This window comes from Salmo salar, unplaced genomic scaffold (assembly GCF_905237065.1).
Source record: "Salmo salar unplaced genomic scaffold, Ssal_v3.1, whole genome shotgun sequence".
Classification (NCBI taxonomy): Eukaryota; Metazoa; Chordata; class Actinopteri; order Salmoniformes; family Salmonidae; genus Salmo; species Salmo salar.
Window position 1 is genome coordinate 217149 of NW_025548479.1, and position 24807 is coordinate 241955.

At 45.2% G+C, this 24807-nt stretch overlaps 1 protein-coding gene across 1 annotated transcript in view; it reads left to right on the forward strand.

The window, feature by feature from the left end:
• The window catches only part of LOC106564811 (fumarate hydratase, mitochondrial-like), a 46004-nt gene extending 25391 nt beyond the window's left edge, over positions 1–20613 (forward strand). Inside the window, 5 exon segments of the mRNA XM_045712425.1 lie at positions 4860–5025; positions 5617–5820; positions 10188–10315; positions 17707–17860; positions 20391–20613. Of these exon segments, the coding sequence (XP_045568381.1) occupies positions 4860–5025; positions 5617–5820; positions 10188–10315; positions 17707–17860; positions 20391–20533 (795 nt within the window). The 3' untranslated portion in view covers positions 20534–20613.
• The last annotated feature ends 4194 nt before the right edge of the window (positions 20614–24807 follow it).

A 24807-nucleotide genomic window follows, 5' to 3' on the forward strand; every position in this document is an offset into this window, starting at 1 on the left:
GGGGGCTGCTCTGATGATCCACAGACCAGGACATCCGATGGTCATTCTTATGGTGGGTTGCAACATGCAGAATCATTCCAAGTTGAACCTACCAGAGTGGGACTGCCATGACTGTCCTGATCAGGTCAGGGTACAGGAGACCACCACCCTACAGATTATCTCCCAAAACCCCAACAGAGGAGGAGAGATCTAGGTGTCTGAAGATGTGGGGGTTTTATGACCCCTCACGCCATAATAAACCTTAGGCCACAGAGAAATTCCTTTGTCCTCACAATGGAATTCTGGCCTCAGAACATTAAACATGCAATAAAGGGACTTTGGAACAATGGTTTCCGTCAGCCACAACGGTGGTCATGACGAGAGGTGGAATATGAAAATGTATGTAACTTTTGAATTGTTATTAAAGGTTAAGAGATGACGTTATGAAAACATTGTACCTTTAAGAGTTTTCCCAGTATATGCCTGATGTTTATACATTGTACGTTGTGTGGAAAATATCCAAATCAAAGAGAATGTTTTGGTAAAGATGAGATGTGAAGGTAGTGTCTAAAATAGGATTTTAGTCAAATCTAGGCCTTGCCCCTTAACTTGGTCCGCCCAGAGAATTGCCCTAAAGGCGGTTACGCCCACTTCTGACCCTAGGGTATAAGACAGGAGAGTGAAGAATTAACATATGAGACTAATTGACCCCAAGCTGCAGCGAAGGTCTAACAAAGTCAACGAACCCCAAGGTTGAAGACAAAGAAATCTTTTTCTACACGAGCTACGGACGAGTAGCTGTGTCTAAGCGGGTGAATTCAAGCCGAACCACCCAGCCTCCACTCTCCATTGAATCGTGGTATATACACCGTTCGAGTCCGAAGCTGTGAGCTCTGAGCTACAGAGCTGTCTGTCCTCAGAAGACCCCTTTCAGATCAAGGACGAGGGATCAGACCACTTAGCCAAGAAGGACACTGACATCGTGAGGACAACCAGAGAGTTGCGCCGGAGAAGTGCGTCATTGAGAAGCCTAAACGACACACGCGGAGCTTCCCACCTGAGACCTCCAACACGTAATTACATCATTATATTCTGACCCATAAGAGCGGCAGTTCGGGGCAAGGCTAGGTTTAAATAACCATGGCTGACAAATGAACCCAAATGTATATTTCTCTCGTGTACTTTCTTGGTTTCTCTCTCTTTTAAATCCCCATTTTGGGTAACACGCGCCATAGTGTGTTGGCCCGTTATACTAAGTCCTAATCAATAGCTAGACTGTTTTGTGTATGTGTATTTTTTATCATCATTTTAGCTTGCTAGTAAATAAATAATCAACTAAGATTGGTGTGGTAAACTCATTGGTGAAGCCCGGGTCCGTGCAGATTCCCGGATTATGCGACGTTCAGAATGAGACTGTAGAGGAAATTGATTAATTTAGCGACTGTTGTAAAATCGATATTCTGATATCGTTTGAGTTAATTTGGGAAATAGAAACTCAATCAAAATACTGTTCCCATGGTGCCCCAGGTTGATGAGTTAACCTGTTAGGGCTAGGGGGCAGTATTGACACGGCTGGATAAAAAACATACCCGATTTAATCTGGTTACCACTCCTACCCAGTAACTAGAATATGCATATACTTATTACATATGGATAGAAAACACCCTAAAGTTTCTAAAACTGTTTGAATGGTGTCTGTGAGTATAACAGAACTCAAATGGCAGGTCAAAACCTGAGAGATTCCTTTACAGGAAGTGGCCCATCTGACCATTTCTTGAACTTCTTTTCCATCTCTATCTTTTACTAAGGATCTCTGCTCTAACGTGACACTTCCCACGTCGTCCATAGGCGCTCAGAGCCCGGGAAAAAACAGAATGTCGTCATTCCAGCCCCAGGCTGAAACACATTATCGTCTTTCTCAAGTGGCCGATCAAGGGACTCTGTGCTTATCCGCGTGACCCGACCGCCCCCGCCTTTGTGATTTTTTTCCTCTGTTTGCCGAAAAGGAGATTCCCTGCGCGCGACACTTCTTTACCATTTCGGATAGTGTCTGGAACGCACGAACAAAACGCCGCTATTCGGATATAACGATGGATTATTTTGGACCAAACCAACATTTGTTATTGAAGTAGCAGTCCTGGGTGTGCATTCTGACGAAGACAACAAAAGGTAATCAAACTTTTATAATAGTAAATATGATTATGGTGAGTGCTAAACTTGCCGGGTGTCTAAATAGCGAGCCCGTGATGCCTGGGCTATGTACTTAGAATATTGCAAAATGTGCTTTCACCAAAAAGCTATTTTAAAATCGGACATATCGAGTGCATAGAGGAGGTCTGTATCTATAATTCTTAAAATAATTGTTATGCTTTTTGTGAACGTTTATCGTGAGTAATTTAGTAAAATGTTAGCGAATTCCCCGGAAGTTTGCGGGGGGTATGCTAGTTCTGAACGTCACATGCTAATGTAAAAAGCTGGTTTTTGATATAAATATGAACTTGATTGAACAAAACATGCATGTATTGTATAACATAATGTCCTAGGGTTGTCATCTGATGAAGATCATCAAAGGTGAGTGCTGCATTTAGCTGTCTTCTGGGTTTTGGTGACATTATATGCTGGCTTGAAAAATGGGTGTCTGATTATTTCTGGCTTGGTACTCTGCTGACATAATCTAATGTTTTGCTTTCGTTGTAAAGCCTTTTTGAAATCGGACAGTGTGGTTAGATTAACGAGAGTCGTGTCTTTAAATGGCTGTAAAATAGTCATATGTTTGAGAAATTGAAGTAATAGGATTTTTAAGGTTTTGAAAATCGCGCCACAGGCTGGCAGTGGCTGTTACGTAGGTGGGACGCAAGCGTCCCACCTAGCCCATAGAGGTTAAGAAGGTAGAAACTAGGGCCTGTGGGACCTGTCTTGTTGATAGTGTTGTTAACCTCTTACATCTAGACGTTCCGCTAGCGGAACACCTGCTCCAATAGCCAATGATGGGCGTGGCGCGAATTACAAATTCCTCAAAAATACAAAAACTTCAATTTTTCAAACATATTACTATTTTACACCATTTTAAAGACAAGACTCTCCTTTATCTAACCACACTGTCCGATTTCAAAAGGCTTTACAACGAAAGAAAAACATTAGATTATGTCAGCAGAGTACCCAGCCAGAAATAATCAGACACCCATTTTTCAAGCTAGCATAATGTGTTTCAGCCTGGGGCTGCCTCGATATCATTCAGCTTTTTCCCGGGTTCTGAGAGCCTATGGGAGCCGTAGGAAGTGTCACGTTACAGCAAAGATCCTCAGTCTTCAATAAAAAGAGCCAAGATGAACAAGAACTTGTCAGACAGGTCACTTCCTGTATGGAATCTTCTCAGGTTTTTGCCTGCCATATGAGTTCTGTTATACTCACAGACACCATTCAAACAGTTTTAGAAACTTTAGGGTGTTTTCTATCCAAAGCCAATAATTATATGCATATTCTAGTTTCTGGGCAGGAGTAATAATCAGATTAAATCGGGTACGTTTTTTATCCGGCCGTGAAAATACTGCCCCCTAGCCATAACAGGTTAAGAAGGTAGAAACTAGGGCCTGTAGGACCTGCCTTATTGATAGTGTTGTTAAGAAGGTAGAGCAGGGCTTTATTATGGACAGACTTCTCCCCATCTTAGCTACTGTTGTATCAATATGTTTTGACCATGACAGTTTACAATCCAGTGTTACTCCAAACAGGTTAGTCACCTCAACTTGCTAAATTTTCATATAATTTATTTCAGTATTTAGTTGAGGTTTAGGGTTTAGTGAATGTTTTGTCCCAAATACAATGCTTTAAGTTTTAGAAATATTTAGGACTAACTTATTCCTTGCCACCCACTCTGACACTAACTGCAGCTCTTTGTTGAGTGCTGCAGTCATTTCAGTCACTGTAGTAGCTGACGTGTATATAGTGTTGAGTCATCCACATTCATAAACACACTGGCTTTAGTCAAATTCAGTGGCATGTTAGTAAAAATTGAAACGCAAGCGTCCCACCTAGCCCATAGAGGTTAATAATTGCTTGATTCATTGCTTAATTCATTTAATCACGCAATTATAAACTGTTAATCATTCGATGAGCAACAGTCATCACATTAACTAATACAACGTCACGACAATTGCCTCATTAGCCTTTCCAGCTACCAGCAGACAGTTGTCATTACCATTATCGCCTCATTAGCCTTTCCAGCAGACAGTTGTCATTAGCATTATCGCCTCATTAGCCTTTCCAGCTACCAGCAGACGGTTGTCATTAGCATTATCGCCTCATTAGCCTTTCCAGCAGACATTTTTCATTAGCATTATCGCCTCATTAGCCTTTCCAGCTATCTGAAGACGTTTATCATTAGCCTCATCGCCTCATTAGCCTTTCCAGCTACCAGCAGCCGTTTGTCATTAGCATTATCGCCTCATTAGCCTTTCCAGCTACCAGCAGACGTTTGTCATTAGCATTATCGCCTCATTAGCCTTTCCAGCAACTAGCAGACAGTTGTCATTAGCATGCTAACGGCTACACAAAGTGGTAGACATAAGCATACCACACAGACGGGCATTCCCTTGCCGTTGCCTCTTGAGGAAGTTGCAGGGAATACGAATAACTGTTGATGGTTTATGATAAACTCGGGACAAATTAATTAATTTCAATACATTTTACTTAATTTCCAAACGTGAGACACATTTTGATATTTTTTTCATATTTTATTGGAAAAAGTACAGATGTTTTCGGTGTACTGTGCGTACAACACTAGTCTGCTAGATGTCAAACTATCCTAATGAACCATAAAAAAAAAAAAATTGTATTTCTACCAGTCAACTATCGGTCCTGTTTTCTCTTCGTTTTTACAGGAGTTTGGTGGGTACGTGCAGCAGGTGAAGTACAGTATTGAGCGAGTGAAGACGGCCATGCCCAGAATATATGAGCTGGCAGCATGAGGCACTGCCGTGGGCACAGGCCTCAACACGCGCATCGGCTTCGCTGAGAAAGTAGCTGCTACTGTCGCCTCTCTCACAGGTACAGGAGGGGACACGCGCACACACACACACACACACATATACACACACATACATACACACACACACATACACACATATACACACACACATATACACACACACACACACACACACACACACACACACACACACACACACACACACATTTCATAATGGTTATCATAGTCATGTCGGGTCCATGTTTTCTCACTACTGGTGTCCCCCAGGGCTCTGTTTTAGGTCCTATTTAATGTCTCACTACTGGTGTCACCCCAGGGCTCTGTACTGGGTCCTCTTTAATGTCTCACTACTGGTGTCCCCAAGGGCTCTGTTCTAGGTCCTCTTTAATGTCTCACTACTGGTGTCCCCCAGGGCTCTGTACTAGGTCCTCTTTAATGTCTCACTACTGGTGTCCCCCAGGGCTCTGTACTAGGCTCTCTCCTGTTTTCTCTGTACACCAAGTCACTTGGTTCTGTCAGAGGGTTTGCATTGTGGCTACAGTTTTCCCTCCCAGCTGTTAGCGTAAGTCAGACATTACATACTCTGTCAACCTTGAATCGTTTCTAATGTTATCATGACCTGTCTACATGAAGTCATATCCTGTCTCCAGGTCTGCCTTTCGTGACCGCTCCTAACAAATTTGAGGCTCTGGCGGCCCACGATGCTCTGGTGGAGCTGAGCGGAGCGTTGAACACGGTGGCCGTCAGTATGATGAAGATCGCCAACGATATCCGCTTCCTGGGGTCCGGGCCCCGCTCTGGCCTGGGAGAACTCAGTCTGCCTGAGAACGAGCCTGGTAGCAGCATCATGCCTGGTGAGTTTCCGTAGTCTGGTTTTCACCGTTTTGTTGTCAAGCATAACACGATATAGTTCACTGTCAAATCAAATTCGATCGGTTACATACACGTGTTTTGCAGATGTTACTGCGAGTGTAGCGAAATGCTTGTGTTTCTAGCTCCGACAGTGCAGCAATATCTAACATGTAATCTAACAATTTCACAACATAAACCCAATACACACATCTAAGTAAAGGAATGGAGTTAAGAATATATAAATGTATGGATGAGCGATGTCATAGCAGCACAGACTAACATACAGTAGATAGTATAGAATACCGTATATACATATGAGATGAGTAATACATAGACTAAGATACAGTAGAATAGGATAGAATACAGTATGTACATATGAGATGAGTAATACATAGACTAAGATACAGTAGATAGTATAGAATACACTATATACATATGAGATGAGTAATACATAGACTAAGATACAGTAGAATAGAATACAGTATATACATATGAGATGAGTAATGCAGGATATATAAACATGATTAAGGAGACATTATTAAAGTAGGAAAGGAGTGAAGGAGATCACTGAAAGAGTGAACAGTATTTGGACATACCACAGATGGCATAGTACCTTAGTTATTGTGTTCTATCTATCTGTCCCAGTGGTCTTGCCCCACCCTAACTCCCAGCTGCATGACCCCCCCCACCCTAACTCCCAGCTGTTAGAACAGAGATGCATGACCCCCCCCACCCTAACTCCCAGCTGTTAGAACAGAGCTGCATGACCCCCCCACCCTAACTCCCAGCTGTTAGAACAGAGCTGCATGACCCCCCCCACCCTAACTCCCAGCTGTTAGAACAGAGCTGCATGACCCCCTCCCCACCCTAACTCCCAGCTGTTAGAACAGAGCTGCATGACCCCCCCACCCTAACTCCCAGCTGTTAGAACAGAGCTGCATGACCCCCCCAACCTAACTCCCAGCTGCATGACCCCCCACCCTAACTCCCAGCTGCATGACCCCCCCCACCCTAACTCCCAGCTGTTAGAACAGAGCTGCATGACCCCCCCCACACTAACTCCCAGCTGTTAGAACAGAGCTGCATGACCCCCCCACCCTAACTCCCAGCTGTTAGAACAGAGCTGCATGACCCCCTCCCCACCCTAACTCCCAGCTGTTAGAACAGAGCTGAATGACCCCCCCACCCTAACTCCCAGCTGTTAGAACAGAGCTGCATGACCCCCCCCACCCTAACTCCCAGCTGTTAGAACAGAGCTGCATGACCCCCCCGCCACCCTAACTCCCAGCTGTTAGAACAGAGCTGCATGACCCCCCCCACCCTAACTCCCAGCTGTTAGAACAGAGCTGCATGACCCCCCCACCCTAACTCCCAGCTGTTAGAACAGAGCTGCATGACCCCCCCCACCCCTAACTCCCAGCTGTCAGAACAGAGCTGCAGTGAGGGGGAAAAAGTATTTGATCCCCTGCTGATTTTGTACGTTTGCCCACCGACAAAGAAATGATCAGTCTATAATTTTAATGGTAGGTTTATTTGAACAGTGAGAGACAGAATAACAACAACCATAAAAATCCTGAAAAACGCATGTCAAAAATGTTATAAATTGATTTGCATTTTAATGAGGGAAATAAGTATTTGACCCCCTCTCAATCAGAAAGATTTCTGGCTCCCAGGTGTCTTTTTATACAGGTAACGAGCTGAGATTAGGAGCACACTCTTAAAGGGAGTGGTCCTAATCTCAGTTTGTTACCTGTAAAAAAGACACCTGTCCACAGAAGCAATCAATCAATCAGATTCCAAACTCTCCACCATGGCCAAGACCAAAGAGCTCTCCAAGGATGTCAGGGACAAGATCGTAGACCTAGACAAGGCTGGAATGGGCTACAAGACCATCGCCAAGCAGCTTGGTGAGAAGGTGACAACAGTTGGTGCGATTATTCGCAAATGGAAGAAACACAAAAGAACTGTCAATCTCCCTCGGCCTGGGGCTCCATGCAAGATCTCACCTCGTGGAGTTGCAATGATAATGAAAACGGTGAGGAATCAGCCCAGAACTACACGGGAGGATCTTGTCAATGATCTCAAGGCAGCTGGGACCATAGTCACCAAGAAAACAATTGGTAACACACTACGCCGTGAAGGCCTGAAATCCTGCAGCGCCCGCAAGGTCCCCCTGCTCAAGAAAGCACATATACATGCCCGTCTGAAGTTTGCCAATGAACATCTGAATGATTCAGAGGACAACTGGGTGAAAGTGTTGTGGTCAGATGAGACCAAAATGGAGCTCTTTGGCATCAACTGAACTCGCCGTGTTTGGAGGAGGAGGAATGCTGCCTATGACCCCAAGAACACATCCCCACCGTCAAACATGTAGGTGGAAACATGCTTTGGGGGTGTTTTTCTGCTAAGGTGACAGATCAACTTCACCGCATCAAAGGGATGATGGATGGGGCCATGTACCGTCAAATCTTGGGTGAGAACATCCTTCCCTCAGCCAGGGCATTGAAAATGGGTCATGGATGGGTATTCCAGCATGACAATGACCTAATATACACGGCCAAGGCAACAAAGGAGTGGCTCAAGAAGAAGCACATTAAGGTCCTGGAGTGGCCTAGCCAGTCTCCAGACCTTAATCCCATAGAAAATCTGTGGAGGGAGCTGAAGGTTCGAGTTGCCAAACGTCAGCCTCGAAACCTTAATGACTTGGAGAAGATCTGCAAAGAGGAGTGGGACAAAATCCCTCCTGAGATGTGGGCAAACCTGGTGGCCAACTACAAGAAACGTCTGACCTCTGTGATTGTCAACAATGGTTTTGCCACCAAGTACTAAGTCATGTTTTGCAGAGGGGTCAAATACTTATTTCCCTCATTAAAATGCAAATCAATTTATAACATTTTTGACATGTGTTTTTCTGGATTTTTTGTTGTTATTCTGTCTCTCATTTTCAAATAAACCTACCATTAAAATTATAGACTGATCATTTCTTTGTCAGTGGGCAAACGTACAAAATCAGCAGGGGATCAAATACTTTTTTCCCTCACTGTACATGACCCCCACCGAACTCCCAGCTGTCAGAAATCATCCATGCCACATCTAGGGTGGGTCAGGTTTCAAGACGTATTTTTGTCCAGGCCTTTTCTTCCCCCTCCTTGACCTCTTCTTCAGCAGGAGATCGTCTTTATACCGTCCAGCTACCCACAACCTGCCTTTATTCAGACAACCTCTCTAGCTACCTACAACCTGCCTTTTAGTCAGACTACCTCTCTAGCTACCCACAACCTGCCTTTAGTCAGACTGCCTCTCTAGCTACCCACAAACTGCCTTTAGTCAGACTGCCTCTCTAGCTACCCACAACCTGCCTTTAGTCAGACTGCCTCTCTAGCTACCCACAACCTGCCTTTAGTCAGACTACCTCTCTAGCTACCCACAACCTGCCTTTATTCAGACTGCCTCTCTAGCTACCCACAACCTGCCTTTTAGTCAGACTACTGTCCAGCTACCCACAACCTGCCTTTTAGTCAGACTACCTCTCTAGCTACCCACAACCTGCCTTTAGTCAGGCTACTGTCTAGCTACCCACAACCTGACTTTATTCACACAACCTCTCTAGCTACCCACAACCTGCCTTTTAGTCAGACTACCTCTCTAGCTACCCACAACCTGCCTTTTAGTCAGACTACCTCTCTAGCTACCCACAACCTGCCTTTTAGTCAGACTACCCCACAAGAACATTTTGACAAATACTTCTGGAGGATTTCAAAGGGTAAGGAACCTACGTTCTTGACATGAAGGGATCGTGCTGATGGGATGATTACAGAGTCTTCTTTCTACTGAAGACGGCCTTGACATTTTTCGAGAGCCTTGAAAGTGGTGCTGTCCAGTGTTTACCCTCCCTTCAGAAGTAGGGTTGTTGACCTCTGTTCAGCTGTATTGTTGTGGGTCGGGTTGCAGAAGTCGTGTTGTTGACCTCTGTTCAGCTGTATTGTTGTGGTACAGGTTGTGATTGGAGCTAGTGGAACGTTACAGCTCTACCTTGGACTGGATTTAGTTTATTTGCACAAATAGAACAGTTTGTAACAGTAAAACAACAACAGTATGTCCAGCAGGGGGAAAAAGGCCAAAAGGGGTCGTCGACCGTGTGTTTCAACCAATATGTGTTTTAAGTAATATGGGGTTTTAACTGTGTTTTAACCACGGGGTTTTAACTGTGTTTTAACCGCGGGGTTTTAACTGTGTTTTAACCGCGGGGTTTTAACTGTGTTTTAACCACAGGGTTTTAACTGTGTTTTAACTGCGGGGTTTTAACCACGGGGTTTTAACTGTGTTTTAACTGCGGGGTTTGAACTGTGTGTGAATGTATATCTTCCAGGGAAAGTGAACCCCACCCAGTGTGAAGCCATGACCATGGTAGCAGCCCAGGTTATGGGAAACAACGTGGCTGTGACCATCGGAGGCAGCAACGGACACTTTGAGCTGAACGTCTTCAAGCCAATGATGGTAAGAACTGATATCACCGTGGACTAAGACAATGCTAATAGGCCAGTTTCCCCCGTGGACTAAGACAATGCTAATAGGCCACTTTCACCGTGGACTAAGACAATGCTAATAGGCCAGTTTCACCGTGGACTAAGACGATGCTAATAGGCCAGTTTCACCGTGGACTAAGACGATGCTAATAGGCCAGTTTCACCGTGGACTAAGACGATGCTAATAGGCCAGTTTCACCGTGGACTAAGACGACGCCAATAGGCCAGTTTCACCGTGGACTAAGACGACGCCAATAAGCCAGTTTCACCGTGGACTAAGACAACGCTAATAGGCCAGTTTCACCGTGGACTAAGACAATGCTAATAGGCCAGTTTCACCGTGGACTAAGACAATGCTTTGTATTTATTATGGATGCCCATTAGTTCCTGCCAAGGCAACGGCTACTCTTCCTGGGGTTTATTATGGATCCCCATTAGTTCCTGCCAAGGCAGCAGCTGCTCTTCCTGGGGTTTATTATGGATCCCCATTAGTTCCTGCCAAGGCAGCAGCTACTCTTCCTGGGGTTTATTATGGATCCCCATTAGTTCCTGCCAAGGCAACAGCCACTCTTCCTGGGGTTTATTATGGATCCCCATTAGTTCCTGCCAAGGCAGCAGCCACTCTTCCTGGGGTTTATTATGGATCCCCATTAGTTCCTGCCAAGGCAGCAGCTACTCTTCCTGGGGTTTATTATGGATCCCTATTAGTTCCTGCCAAGGCAGCAGCTACTCTTCCTGGGGTTTATTATGGATCCCCATTAGTTCCGGCCAAGGCAGTAGCTACTCTTCCTGGGGTTTATTATGGATCCCCATTAGTTCCTGCCAAGGCAGCAGCTACTCTTCCTGGGGTTTATTATGGATCCCCATTAGTTCCTGTAGAGGCAGCAGCTACTCTTCCTGGGGTTTATTATGGATCCCCATTAGTTCCTGCCAAGGCAGCAGCTACTCTTCCTGAGGTTTATTATGGATCCCCATTAGTTCCTGCCAAGGCAGCGGCTACTCTTCCTGGGGTTTATTATGGATCCCCATTAGTTCCTGCCAAGGCAGCAGCTACTCTTCCTGGGGTTTATTATGGATCCCCATTAGTTCCTGCCAAGGCAGCGGCTACTCTTCCTGGGGTTTATTATGGATCCCCATTAGTTCCTGCCAAGGCAGCAGCTACTCTTCCTGGGGTCCAGCAAAATTAAGGCAGTTTATAATAAAAAAAAAACATTACAATACATTCACAGATTTCACAACACACTGTGTGCCCTCAGGCCCCTACTCCACCACTACCACATATCTACAGTACTAAGTCCATGTGTGCCTATGTTATCGTGTGTGTGTGTCTGTGTCTGTGCCTATGTTTGTGTTGCTTCACAGTCCCAACTGTTCCATAAGGTGTTTTTTTAATCTGTTTTTTTTAAATCTGATTCTCCTGCTGCATCAGTTACCTGATGTGGAATAGAGTTCCATGTAGTCATGGCTCTGTGTAGTACTGTGTGCCTCCCATAGTCTGTTCTGGACTTGGTGGCATGTCTTGTGGGGTATGCATGGGTGTCTGAGCTGTGTGCCAGTAGTTTAAACAGACAGCTCAGTGCATTCAGCATGTCAATACCTCTCACAAATACAAGTAGTGATGAAGTCAATCTCTCCTCCACTTTCAGCAAGGAGAGATTGGCATGCATATTATTAATGTTAGCTCTTTGTGGATATTTAAGGGTCAGCCGTGCTGCCCTGTTCTGAGACAATTGCAATTTTCCTATGTCCCTTTTTGTGACACCTGACCACACGACTGAAAAGTAGTCCAGGTCAGACAAAACTAAGGCCTGTAGGACCTGCCTTGTTGATAGTGTTGTTAACCTGTTGGGGATAGGGGGCAGTATTTGCACGGCTGGATAAAAAACGTACCCGATTTAATCTGGTTACTACTCCTGCCCAGTAACTAGAATATACATATAATTATTGGCTTTGGATAGAAAACACCCTAAAGTTTCTAAAACTGTTTGAATGGTGTCTGTGAGTATAACAGAACTCCTATGGCAGGCCAAAACCTGAGAAGATTTCAAGCAGGAAGTGGCCTGTCTGAGAAGTAGTGTTTCATCTTGGCTCTTTTTATTGAAGACTCAGGATCTGTGCAATAACGTGACACTTCCTACGTCTTCCATAGGGTCTCAGAGCCCGGGAAAACGTTGAACGATATCGAGGCGGGCTCTGGCTGAAACACTTTATCGCTTTTGGCAAGCGGCCACTCAGAGTACTATGGGCTTAGGCGCATGCCCGCTTCGACCGAATGGTTTCTTTTCCTTTGTCTGTTTATCTAAACGCAGATTCCCGGTCGGAATATTATCGCTTTTTATGAGAAAAATGGCATAAAAATTGATTTTAAACAGCGGTTGACATGCTTCAAGTACGGTAATGGAATATTTAGAATTCTTTTGTCATGAATTGCGCCATGCTCGTCACCCTTATTTAGCCTTTAGGATAGTGTCTAGAACGCACGAACAAAACGCCGCTGTTTGGATATAACGATGGATTATTTTGGACCAAACCAACATTTGTTATTGAAGTAGAAGTCCTGGGAGTGCATTCTGACGAAGACAACAAAGGTAATAACATTTTTCTTATAGTAAATCTGACTTTGATGAGTGCTAAACCTGCTGGGTGTCTAAATAGCTAGCCCTGTGATGCCGGGCTATCTACTGAGAATATTGCAAAATGTACTTTCACCAAAAAGCTATTTTAAAATCGGACATATCGAGTGCATAGAGGAGTTCTGTATCTATAATTCTTAAAATAATTGTTATGCTTTTTGTGAACGTTTATCGTGAGTAATTTAGTAAATTCACCGGCAGTGTTCGGTGGGAATGCTAGTCACATGCTAGTCACATGCTAATGTAAAAAGCTGGTTTTTGATATAAATATGAACTTGATTGAACAAAACATGCATGTATTGTATAACATAATGTCCTAGGGTTGTCATCTGATGAAGATCATCAAAGGTTAGTGCTACATTTAGCTGTGGTTTGGGTTTATGTGACATTATATGCTAGCTTGAAAAATGGGTGTCTGATTATTTCTGGCTGGGTACTCTGCTGACATAATCTAATGTTTTGCTTTCGTTGTAAAGCCTTTTTGAAATCGGACAGTGTGGTTAGATTAACGAGAGTCTTATCTTTAAAATGGTGTAAAATAGTAATATTTTTGAAAAATTGAAGTAATAGCATATCTTAGGATTTGAATAACGCGCCACAGGATTCAACTGGCTGTTGAGTAGGTGGGACGCAAGCATCCCACCTAGCCCATAGAGGTTAACCTGTTAGGGCTAGGGGGCAGTATTGACACGGCTGGATAAAAAACATACCCGATTTAATCTGGTTACCACTCCTACCCAGTAACTAGAATATGCATATACTTATTACATATGGATATAAAACACCCTAAATTTTCTAAAACTGTTTGAATGGTGTCTGTGAGTATAACAGAACTCAAATGGCAGGTCAAAACCTGAGAGATTCCTTTACAGGAAGTGGCCTGTCTGACCATTTCTTGAACTTCTTTTCCATCTCTATCTTTTACTAAGGATCTCTGCTCTAACGTGACACTTCCCACGTCGTCCATAGGCGCTCAGAGCCCGGGAAAAAACAGAATGTCGTCATTCCAGCCCCAGGCTGAAACACATTATCGCCTTTCTCAAGTGGCCGATCAAGGGACACTGGGCTTATGCTCGTGACCCCGACCGCCCCGCCTTTGGGATTTTTTTCCTCTGTTTGCCGAAAAGGAGATTCCCTGTGCGCTTTACGAATGTGAACAGCGGTGAATCGACGGTAATGGAGTTTGTCACGAATTGCGCCATGCGACACTTCTTTACTATTTCGGATAGTGTCTGGAACGCATACGAACAAAACGCCGCTATTCGGATATAACGATGGATTATTTTGGACCAAACCAACATTTGTTTTTGAAGTAGCAGTCCTGGGTGTGCATTCTGACGAAGACAACAAAAGGTAATCAAACTTTTATAATAGTAAATATGATTATGGTGAGTGCTAAACTTGCCGGGTGTCTAAATAGCGAGCCCGTGATGCCTGGGCTATGTACTTAGAATATTGCAAAATGTGCTTTCACCAAAAGCTATTTTAAAATCGGACATATCGAGTGCATAGAGGAGGTCTGTATCTATAATTCTTAAAATAATTGTTATGCTTTTTGTGAACGTTTATCGTGAGTAATTTAGTAAAATGTTAGCGAATTCCCCGGAAGTTTGCGGGGGTATGCTAGTTCTGAACGTCACATGCTAATGTAAAAAGCTGGTTTTTGATATAAATATGAACTTGATTGAACAAAACATGCATGTATTGTATAACATAATGTCCTAGGGTTGTCATCTGATGAAGATCATCAAAGGTGAGTGCTGCATTTAGCTGTCTTCTGGGTTTTGGTGACATTATATGCTGGCTTGAAAAATGGGTGTCTGATTATTTCTGGCTTGGTACTCTGCTGACATAATCTAATGTTTTGCTTTCGTTGTAAAGCCTTTTTGAAATCGGACAGTGTGGTTAGATTAACAGAGTCGTGTCTTTAAATGGCTGTAAAATAGTCATATGTTTGAGAAATTGAAGTAATAGGATTTTTAAGGTTTTGAAAATCGCGCCACAGGCTGGCAGTGGCTGTTACGTAGGTGGGACGCAAGCGTCCCACCTAGCCCATAGAGGTTAAGAAGGTAGAAACTAGGGCCTGTGGGACCTGTCTTGTTGATAGTGTTGTTAACCTCTTACATCTAGACGTTCCGCTAGCGGAACACCTGCTCCAATAGCCAATGATGGGCGTGGCGCGAATTACAAATTCCTCAAAAATACAAAAACTTCAATTTTTCAAACATATTACTATTTTACACCATTTTAAAGACAAGACTCTCCTTTATCTAACCACACTGTCCGATTTCAAAAAGGCTTTACAACGAAAGAAAAACATTAGATTATGTCAGCAGAGTACCCAGCCAGAAATAATCAGACACCCATTTTTCAAGCTAGCATAATGTGTTTCAGCCTGGGGCTGCCTCGATATCATTCAGCTTTTTCCCGGGTTCTGAGAGCCTATGGGAGCCGTAGGAAGTGTCACGTTACAGCAAAGATCCTCAGTCTTCAATAAAAAGAGCCAAGATGAACAAGAACTTGTCAGACAGGTCACTTCCTGTATGGAATCTTCTCAGGTTTTTGCCTGCCATATGAGTTCTGTTATACTCACAGACACCATTCAAACAGTTTTAGAAACTTTAGGGTGTTTTCTATCCAAAGCCAATAATTATATGCATATTCTAGTTTCTGGGCAGGAGTAATAATCAGATTAAATCGGGTACGTTTTTTATCCGGCCGTGAAAATACTGCCCCCTAGCCATAACAGGTTAAGAAGGTAGAAACTAGGGCCTGTAGGACCTGCCTTATTGATAGTGTTGTTAAGAAGGTAGAGCAGGGCTTTATTATGGACAGACTTCTCCCCATCTTAGCTACTGTTGTATCAATATGTTTTGACCATGACAGTTTACAATCCAGTGTTACTCCAAACAGGTTAGTCACCTCAACTTGCTAAATTTTCATATAATTTATTTCAGTATTTAGTTGAGGTTTAGGGTTTAGTGAATGTTTTGTCCCAAATACAATGCTTTAAGTTTTAGAAATATTTAGGACTAACTTATTCCTTGCCACCCACTCTGACACTAACTGCAGCTCTTTGTTGAGTGCTGCAGTCATTTCAGTCACTGTAGTAGCTGACGTGTATATAGTGTTGAGTCATCCACATTCATAAACACACTGGCTTTAGTCAAATTCAGTGGCATGTTAGTAAAAATTGAAAAAAGTAAGGGGCCTAGACAGCTGCCCTGGGGAATTCCTGATTCTGCCTGGACAGACTGGGGGCCTAGACAGCTGCCGTGGGGAATTCCTGATTCTACCTGGACAGACTGGGGGACTAGACAGCTGCCCTGGGGAATTCCTGATTCTACCTGGACAGACTGGGGGCCTAGACAGCTGCCTTGGGGAATTCCTGACTCTACCAGGAATATGTTGGAGAGGCTTCCATTAAAGAACACCCTCTGTGTTCTGTTAGACAAGTAACTCTTTATCCACATTATAGCAGGGGGTGTAAAGCCATAACACATACATTTTTCCAGCAGCAGACTATGATCTATAATGTCTAAAGCCATACATGCTGTCTGTCATCTGCCCGGTACAGTTGAAACTGGGATTCATCCGTGAAGAGCACACTTCTCCAACGTGCCACTGGCCATCGACGGTTTGCAAAGCTGTCATCAAGGCAAAGGGTGGCTACTTTGAAGAATCTAAAATATATTTTGATTTGTTTAACACTTTTCTTTGGTTACTACTTGATTTCATATATGTGTTATTTCATAGTTTTGATGTCTTCACTATTATTCTACAATGTAGAAAATAGTAAATATAAAGGAAAAAAAAACCTGGAATGAGTAGGTGTGTCCAAACATTTGACTGGTACTGTATGCACAAACTGTTCAGAACTGTTTTGGATGGGAAGCATGCAGATGCCTTAACACCTCCTCTCTCCTCCTCCTCCCAGATTAAGTGTTGAACTCAGCGAGGCTGCTGGGGGATGCCTCAGTCATACTGTAACTCCACCTCTCCTCCTCCTTCCTCACAGATTAGGTGTTGAACTCAGCGAGGCTGCTGGGGGATGCCTCTGTCATACTGTAACGCCACCTCTCTCCTCCTCCTTCCCAGATTAAGTGTTGAACTCAGCCAGGCTGCTGGGGGATGCCTCAGTCATACTGTAACTCCACGTCTCTCCTCCTCTTCCTCACAGATTAAGTGTCGAATTTAGCCAGGCTGCTGGGGGATGCCTCAGTCATACTGTAACTCCACCTCTCTCCTCCTCCTCCCAGGTTACGTGTTGAACTCAGCGAGGCAGCTGGGGGATGCCTCAGTCATACTGTAACTCCACCTCTCTTCTTCCCAGATTAAGAACGTGTTTGAACTCAGCCAGGCTGCTGGGGGATGTCTCAGTCATACTGTAACGCCACCTCTCTCCTCTTCCCAGATTAAGTGTTGAACTCAGCCAGGCTGCTGGGGGATGCCTCAGTCATACTGTAACTCCACCTCTCCTACCCTTCCCATATTAAGTGTTGAACTCAGCGAGGCTGCTGGGGGATGCCTCAGTCATACTGTAACTCCACCTCTCTCCTCCTCTTCCTCCCAGATTAAGTGTTGAACTCAGCCAGACTGCTGGGGGATGCCTCAGTCATACCTTAACTCCACCTCTCTCCTCCTCTTCCCAGATTAATTGTTGAACTCAGCGAGGCTGCTGGGGGATGCTTCAGTCATACTGTAACTCCACCTCTCCTCTTCCTCCCAGATTAAGAACGTGTTGAACTCAGCGAGGCTGCTGGGGGATGCCTCAGTCTCCTTCACTAATAACTGTGTGGTGGGCATTGAAGCTAACATCGACAGGATCAACAAACTCATGAACGAGTCCTTGATGCTGGTCACCGCCCTCAACCCACACATAGGTACGTGTCGTAGTAAAGCATGTGCTTCAAAGTAGTGTATGGACATACAGCAGGGTACCAAAAAGTCATGAACGAGATCTAGATACCTGCTCTCTAGAGACAGCAGGAGCAGTAGAGATACTCTGAATGATCGGCTATGGAACCCTACCTGGCATGATGACTCCCCTAACCACCTGGTAGTGCTGCTGCTCCCGTTTCAACTGTTCTGCCTGCGGCTATGGAACCATCACCGTTTCACCGGACGTGCTACCTGTCCTAGACCTGCTGTTTTCAAGTCTCTAGAGACAGCAGGAGCGGTAGAGATACTCTCAAAGATCGGCTATGAAAAGCCAACTGACATTTACTCCTGAGGTGCTGACCTGTTGCACCCTCGACAACCACTTTGATTATTATTATCTGACCCTGCTGGTCATTTATGAACGTTTGAACATCTTGGCCATGTTCTGTTATAATCTCCACCCGGCACAGCCAGAAGAGGACTGGCCACCCCTCATAGCCTGGTTCCTCTCTAGGTTTCTTCCTAGGTTTTGGCCTTTCCAGGGAGGTTTTTCCTAGCCACCGTGCTTCTACACCTGCATTGCTTGCTGTTTGGGGGTTTTAGGCTGGGTGTCTGTACAGCGCTTTGAGACATCAGCTGATGTAAGAAGGGCTATATAAATACATTTGATTTACTGTGCAGAATACACCTGCAGGAGAAATCAACAAGTTATCCATCTGTTTTCGCCTGTAACCACATATAACCACTAGAGGGCAGTAAGTCACAGTCCCAAGTTTCAGCAGTGCTGAGATTCACCAGACTGTAATGTGAGTATTGTAAATGAGATGTTTTGCTCTACAGCACAGTCAGTCTGTCTACTGCAGTAGATTGAGTCCTACTGGGACAGTCCCCTCTGTCTGGTGGCTTAGTGTGTAGGGAGTCTGGTGGCTTAGTGTGTAGGGAGTCTACCCTCTGTCTGGTGGCTTAGTGTGTAGGGAGTCTGGTGGCTTAGTGTGTAGGGAGTCCACCCTCTGTCTGGTGGCTTAGTGTGTAGGGAGTCCACCCTCTGTCTGGTGGCTTAGTGTGTAGTGAGTCCACCCTCTGTCTGGTGGCTTAGTGTGTAGGGAGTCTGGTGGCTTAGTGTGTAGGGAGTCTGGTGGCTTAGTGTGTAGGGAGTCTGGTGGCTTAGTGTGTAGGGAGTCTGGTGGCTTAGTGTGTTGGGAGTCTGGTGGCTTAGTGTGTAGGGAGTCTGGTGGCTTAGTGTGTTGGGAGTCTGGTGGCTTAGTGTGTAGGGAGTTCCATCTGTCTGGTGGCTTAGTGTGTAGGGAGTCCCCTCTGTCTGGTGGCTTAGTGTGTAGGGAGTCCCCTCTGTCTGGTGGCTTAGTGTGTAGGGAGTCTGGTGGCTTAGTGTGTAGGGAGTCTCCTCTGTCTGGTGGCTTAGTGTGTAGGGAGTCTGGTGGCTTAGTGTGTAGGGAGTCCACCCTCTGTCTGGTGGCTTAGTGTGTAGGGAGTCCAGCCTCTGTCTGGTGGCTTGGTGTGTAGGGAGTCCCCTCTGTCTGGTGGCTTAGTGTGTAGGGAGTCTGGTGGCTTAGTGTGTAGGGAGTCTCCTCTGTCTGGTGGCTTAGTGTGTAGGGAGTCTGGTGGCTTAGTGTGTAGGGAGTCTGGTGGCTTAGTGTGTAGGGAGTCTCCTCTGTCTGGTGGCTTAGTGTGTAGGGAGTCCACCCTCTGTCTGGTGGCTTAGTGTGTAGGGAGTCTGGTTGCTTAGTGTGTAGGGAGTCTGGTGGCTTAGTGTGTAGGGAGTCTGGTGGCATAGTGTGTAGGGAGTCTGGTGGCATAGTGTGTAGGGAGTCTGGTGGCATAGTGTGTAGGGAGTCTGGTGGCTTAGTGTGTAGGGAGTCTGGTGGCTTAGTGTGTAGGGAGTCCCCCCTCTACCTGGTGGCTTAGTGTGTAGGGAGTCTGGTGGCTTAGTGTGTAGGGAGTCCCCTCTGTCTGGTGGCTTAGTGTGTAGGGAGTCCCCTCTCTCTGGTGGCTTAGTGTGTAGGGAGTCCACCCTCTGTCTGGTGGCTTAGTGTGTAGGGAGTCCCCTGGTGGGAGTGGAGGTAGTGTCATGTTCTCTCCCCCCTGTCAGACCCTGTGGTTAACAGGAGTTAGTGAGATGCCTCCCCCCCCCCCCAGAGGGCAACAGCGGTGTTGAAGGAGTAGCTTGACGTAGGAAGCACCAGATGCCTCTTGTTCCCATCAGCCCCAGCAGCACCCGTTTCCCCCTCTTGGCCCTGGTCAGACATTTTGCACTCCATTTTGAATAGGGACATTTACAGAACCCAGGAGTTCACTGTCGGGACCGCCAACCGTCACGTCCACATACATCACCTCCTCTGTGGTCTTCGAGGGTCTGCTATTGGTTGCTTAATTGTGTTCTCTGAGGCTCAGGTCTTCAGTGTTTTAGACGTGGAGGTAGTTGAGGAAGTAGAAAGGTCATGGTTAGTCATCAGTCTTAATGACGCTTCATTATTTTAACGTCTGAATTCAGCCCCTTCTCTATCTTCTCAATAGGTTATGACAAAGCTGCTAAGATTGCCAAGATGGCTCACAAAGAGGGAGGAAACCTCAAGGAAACTGCTATCAAGCTAGGATACCTGACAGCAGAAGAGTTTGACGCATGGGTCAAGCCGCATGAGATGCTGGGACCCAAGTAGAACACCGACACGCTGCAGAATGTCTACGGTTATAAATGTCTTTGTCTTTGTACAAATAAAACAATTTTTTTTTTAATTTTTTTTTTTTGAAAACGCGTTGTTGTATTTTATTTAAACCGTTATTTTGGGGTATAGTTACAGGGGAGAGGAGGAGGAGGGGGGGATGAGCCAATTTATATGTTCCGTTCCTCAGTGCAGGAACAGACCTGATCTATGGACAGATGACTGCTGATCGTGGAAGTGACTATCTTTCACCTTTTTGTTGTTGTATTTTGTTCAACATTGGACTTCCAGTTAAATCTTTTCAGTGAAGGCCAGTGGATGTTACGGTAAAAAGGGTTTCTCATCTAAATAAAATAAGGATACGTGGTTTCCTTTTAGAAAGATGTTCAAGCTATTATCTTGGTCATTTATCTACTTCCTGCATTATCTTGGTAATTTATCCACTTCATGCATTATCTTGGTCATTTATCTACTTCCTGCATTATCTTGGTCATTTATCTACTTCCTGCATTATCTTGGACATTTATCTACTTACTGCATTATCTTGGTCATTTATCTACTTCCTGCATTATCTTGGACATTTATCCACTTCCTGCATTATCTTGGTCATTTATCTACTTCCTGCATTATCTTGGTCATTTATCTACTTCATGCATTATCTTGGTCGTTTATCCACTTCCTGCATTATCTTTGTCGTTTATCCACTTCCTGCATTATCTTGGTCGTTTATCCACTTCCTGCATTATCTTGGTTGTTTATCCACTTCCTGCATTATCTTGGTCGTTTATCCACTTCCTGCATTATCTTGGTCGTTTATCCACTTCCTGCATTATCTTGGTCATTTATCCACTTCATGCATTATCTTGGTCATTTATCCACTTCATGCATTATCTTGGTCATTTATCTACTTCCTGCATTATCCTGGTCATTTATATCCTTATTGCATTATCTCGGTCATTTATCTTGGTCATTTATCTACGTCATGCATTATGAGGGCTCCTGGGCTACTCCTGAAGCCCACTCCTCGGCTACAATATCCGGAACCCCTTCTACCGTCGATCCTTCACGACTGGAATACCGACATAATCTGCCCGAGGATCCCAACAGGCCCCTCAGGTGTGACGTCCCCTGAAGGCCCATTCTGCTAACCGCGGCCTGCTAGCTATCTAGAGCATATTGGACTGTTAGCTGATCCATCGGCCAGTTTCTTGGACCACTATACCCATTTTGCAAATTGGACTTGGACCCCTCTGCTACTTGGAACCCTACTAATTCCACGACTGGTCTATCAACGTCACCGCACGAGGTGGCAAAAACAGGCTTTCCCCCATCGCGACTTCCCTCTAAGGCCCTTCTGCTAACTTACTTGCCCCGGCCTGCTAACTGCTAGCTTGCTAGCCCCGGCCAGCTAACTGTCTGAATCTATGCTATCGTGCCCAGAAACCTGCTCCCTTTACTCTCTATTCCGAACGTGCTAGACGGACAGTTCTTATAGCCTTTAGCCATACCCTTATCCTACTTCTCCTCTGTTCCTCTGGTGATGTAGAGGTTAATCCAGGACCTGCAGTGCCCAGCTCCACTCCCACTCCCCAGGTGCTCTCATTTGTTGACTTCTGTAACCGTAAAAGCCTTGGTTTCATGCATGTTAACATTAGAAGCCTCCTCCCTAAGTTTGCTTTATTCACTGCTTTTGCACATTCTGCCAACCCGGATGTCTTAGCCGTGTCTGAATCCTGGCTTAGGAAAACCACCAAAAACCCTGACATTTCCATCCCTAACTATAACATTTTCCGCCATGATAGAACTGCCAAAGGGGGCAGCGTTGCAATCTACTGCAGAGAGAGCCTGCAGAGTTCTGTACCAAAACAATTTGAGGTTCTACTTCTAGAATTTCACCTTTCCAGAAAAAAGTCTCTCACCGTTGCGCTTGCTATAGACCACCCTCTGCTCCCAGCTGTGCCCTGGACACCATATGTGAATTGATTACCCCCCCATCTATCTTCTGAGCTCGTGCAGCTAGGTGACCTAAACTGGGACATGCTTAACACCCCGGCCATCCTACAATCTAAGCTTGATGCCCTCAATCTCACACAAATTATCAATGAACCTACCAGGTCCAACCCTAAATCCGTAAACACGGGCACCCTCATAGATATCATCCTAACTAACTCGCCCTCCAAATACACCTCTGCTGTTTTCAATGAAGATCTCAGCGATCATTGCCTGCATCCATAATGGGTCTGCGATCAAATGACCACCCCTCATCACTGTCAAACGCTCCCTAAAACACTTCTGCAAACAGGCCTTTCTAATCAACCTTGCCCGGGTATCCTGGAAGGATATTGACCTCATCCCGTCAGTAGAGGATGCCTGGTTGTTCTTTAAAAGTGCCTTCCTCACCATCTTAAATAAGCATGCTCCATTCAGAAAATGTAGAACCAGGAACAGATATAGATAGCCCTTGGTTCACTCCAGACCTGACTGCCCTTAACCAGCACAAAAACATCCTGTGGCGTTCTGCATTAGCATCGAATAGCCCCCGTGATATGCAACTTTTCAGGAAAGTTAGGAACAAATATACACAGGCAGTTAGGAAAGCTAAGGCTAGAATTTGTAGTACAAATTCGAAAAAGTTCTGGGACACTGTAAAGTCCATGGAGAATAAGAGCACCTCCTCCCAGCTGCCCACTGCAGTGAGGCTATGAAACACTGTCACTACCGATAAATCCACAATAATTGTGAATTTCAATAAGCATTTTTCTACGGCTGGCCATGCTTTCCACCTGGCTACCCCTACCACGGTCAACAGCCCTGCACCCTCCACAGCAACCCGCCAAAGCCCCCACCATTTCTCCTTCACCCAAATCCAGATAGCTGATGTTCTGAAAGAGCTGCAAAATCTGGACCCCTACAAATCAGCCGGGCTAGACAATCTGGACCCTCTCTTTCTAAAATTATCTGCCGAAATTGTTGCAACCCCTATTACTAGCCTGTTCAACCTCTCTTTTGTATCGTCTGAGATTCCCATAGATTGGAAAGCTGCCGCGGTCATCCCCCTCTTCAAAGGGGGAGGCACTCTAGACCCAAACTGCTACAGACCTATATCTATTCTACCCTGCCTTTCTAAGATCTTTGAAAGCCAAGTTAACAAAGAGATTACCGACCATTTCGAATCTCACCGTACCTTCTCCGCTATGCAATCTGGTTTCAGAGCTGGTCATGGGTGCACCTCAGCCACGCTTAAGATCCTAAACTATATCATAACCGCCATCGATAAGAGACATTACTGTGCAGCCATATTCATCGACCTGGCTAAGGCTTTCGACTCTGTCAATCACAACATTCTTATTGGCAGACTCAACAGCCTTGGTTTCTCAAATGATTGCCTCGCTTGGTTCACCAACTACTTCTCTGATAGAGTTCAGTATGTCAAATCAGAGGGCCTGTTGTCCGGACCTCTGGCAGTCTCTATGGGGGTGCCACAGGGTTCAATTCTCAGGCCGACTCTCTTCTCTGTATACATCAATGATGTCGCTCTCGCTCCTGGTGATTCTTTGTGCCACATCTACGCAGACGACACCATTCTGTATACCTCTGGTCCTTCTTTGGACACTGTGTTAACAACCCTCCAGACGAGCTTCAATGCCATACAACTCTCCTTCTGTGGCCTCCAACTGCTCTTAAATGCAAGTAAAACTAAATGCATGCTCTTCAACCGATTGCTGCCCGCACCTGCCCGCCCGTCCAGCATCACTACTCTGGACGGTTCTGACTTAGAATATGTGGACAACTACAAATACCTGGGTGTCTGGTTAGACTGTAAACTCTCCTTCCAGACTCACATTAAACATCTCCAATCCAAAATTAAATCTAGAATCGGCTTCCTATTTCGCCTCAAAGCATCCTTCACTCATGCTGCCAAACATACCCTCATAAAACTGACCATCCTACCGATCCTCGACTTCGGCGATGTCATTTACAAAACACTCTACTCAACAAATTGGATGCAGTCTATCACAGTGCCATCCATTTTGTCACCAAAGCCCCATATACTACCCACCACTGCGACCTGTATGCTCTCGTTGGCTAGCCCTCGCTTCATACTTGTCGCCAAACCCACTGGCTCCAGGTCATCTACAAGTCTCTGCTAGGTAAAGCCCCGCCTTATCTCAGCTCACTGGTCACCATAGCAACACCCACCCGTAGCACGCGCTCCAGAAGGTATATTTCACTGGTCACCCCCAAAGCCAATTCCTCCTTTGGCTGCCTCT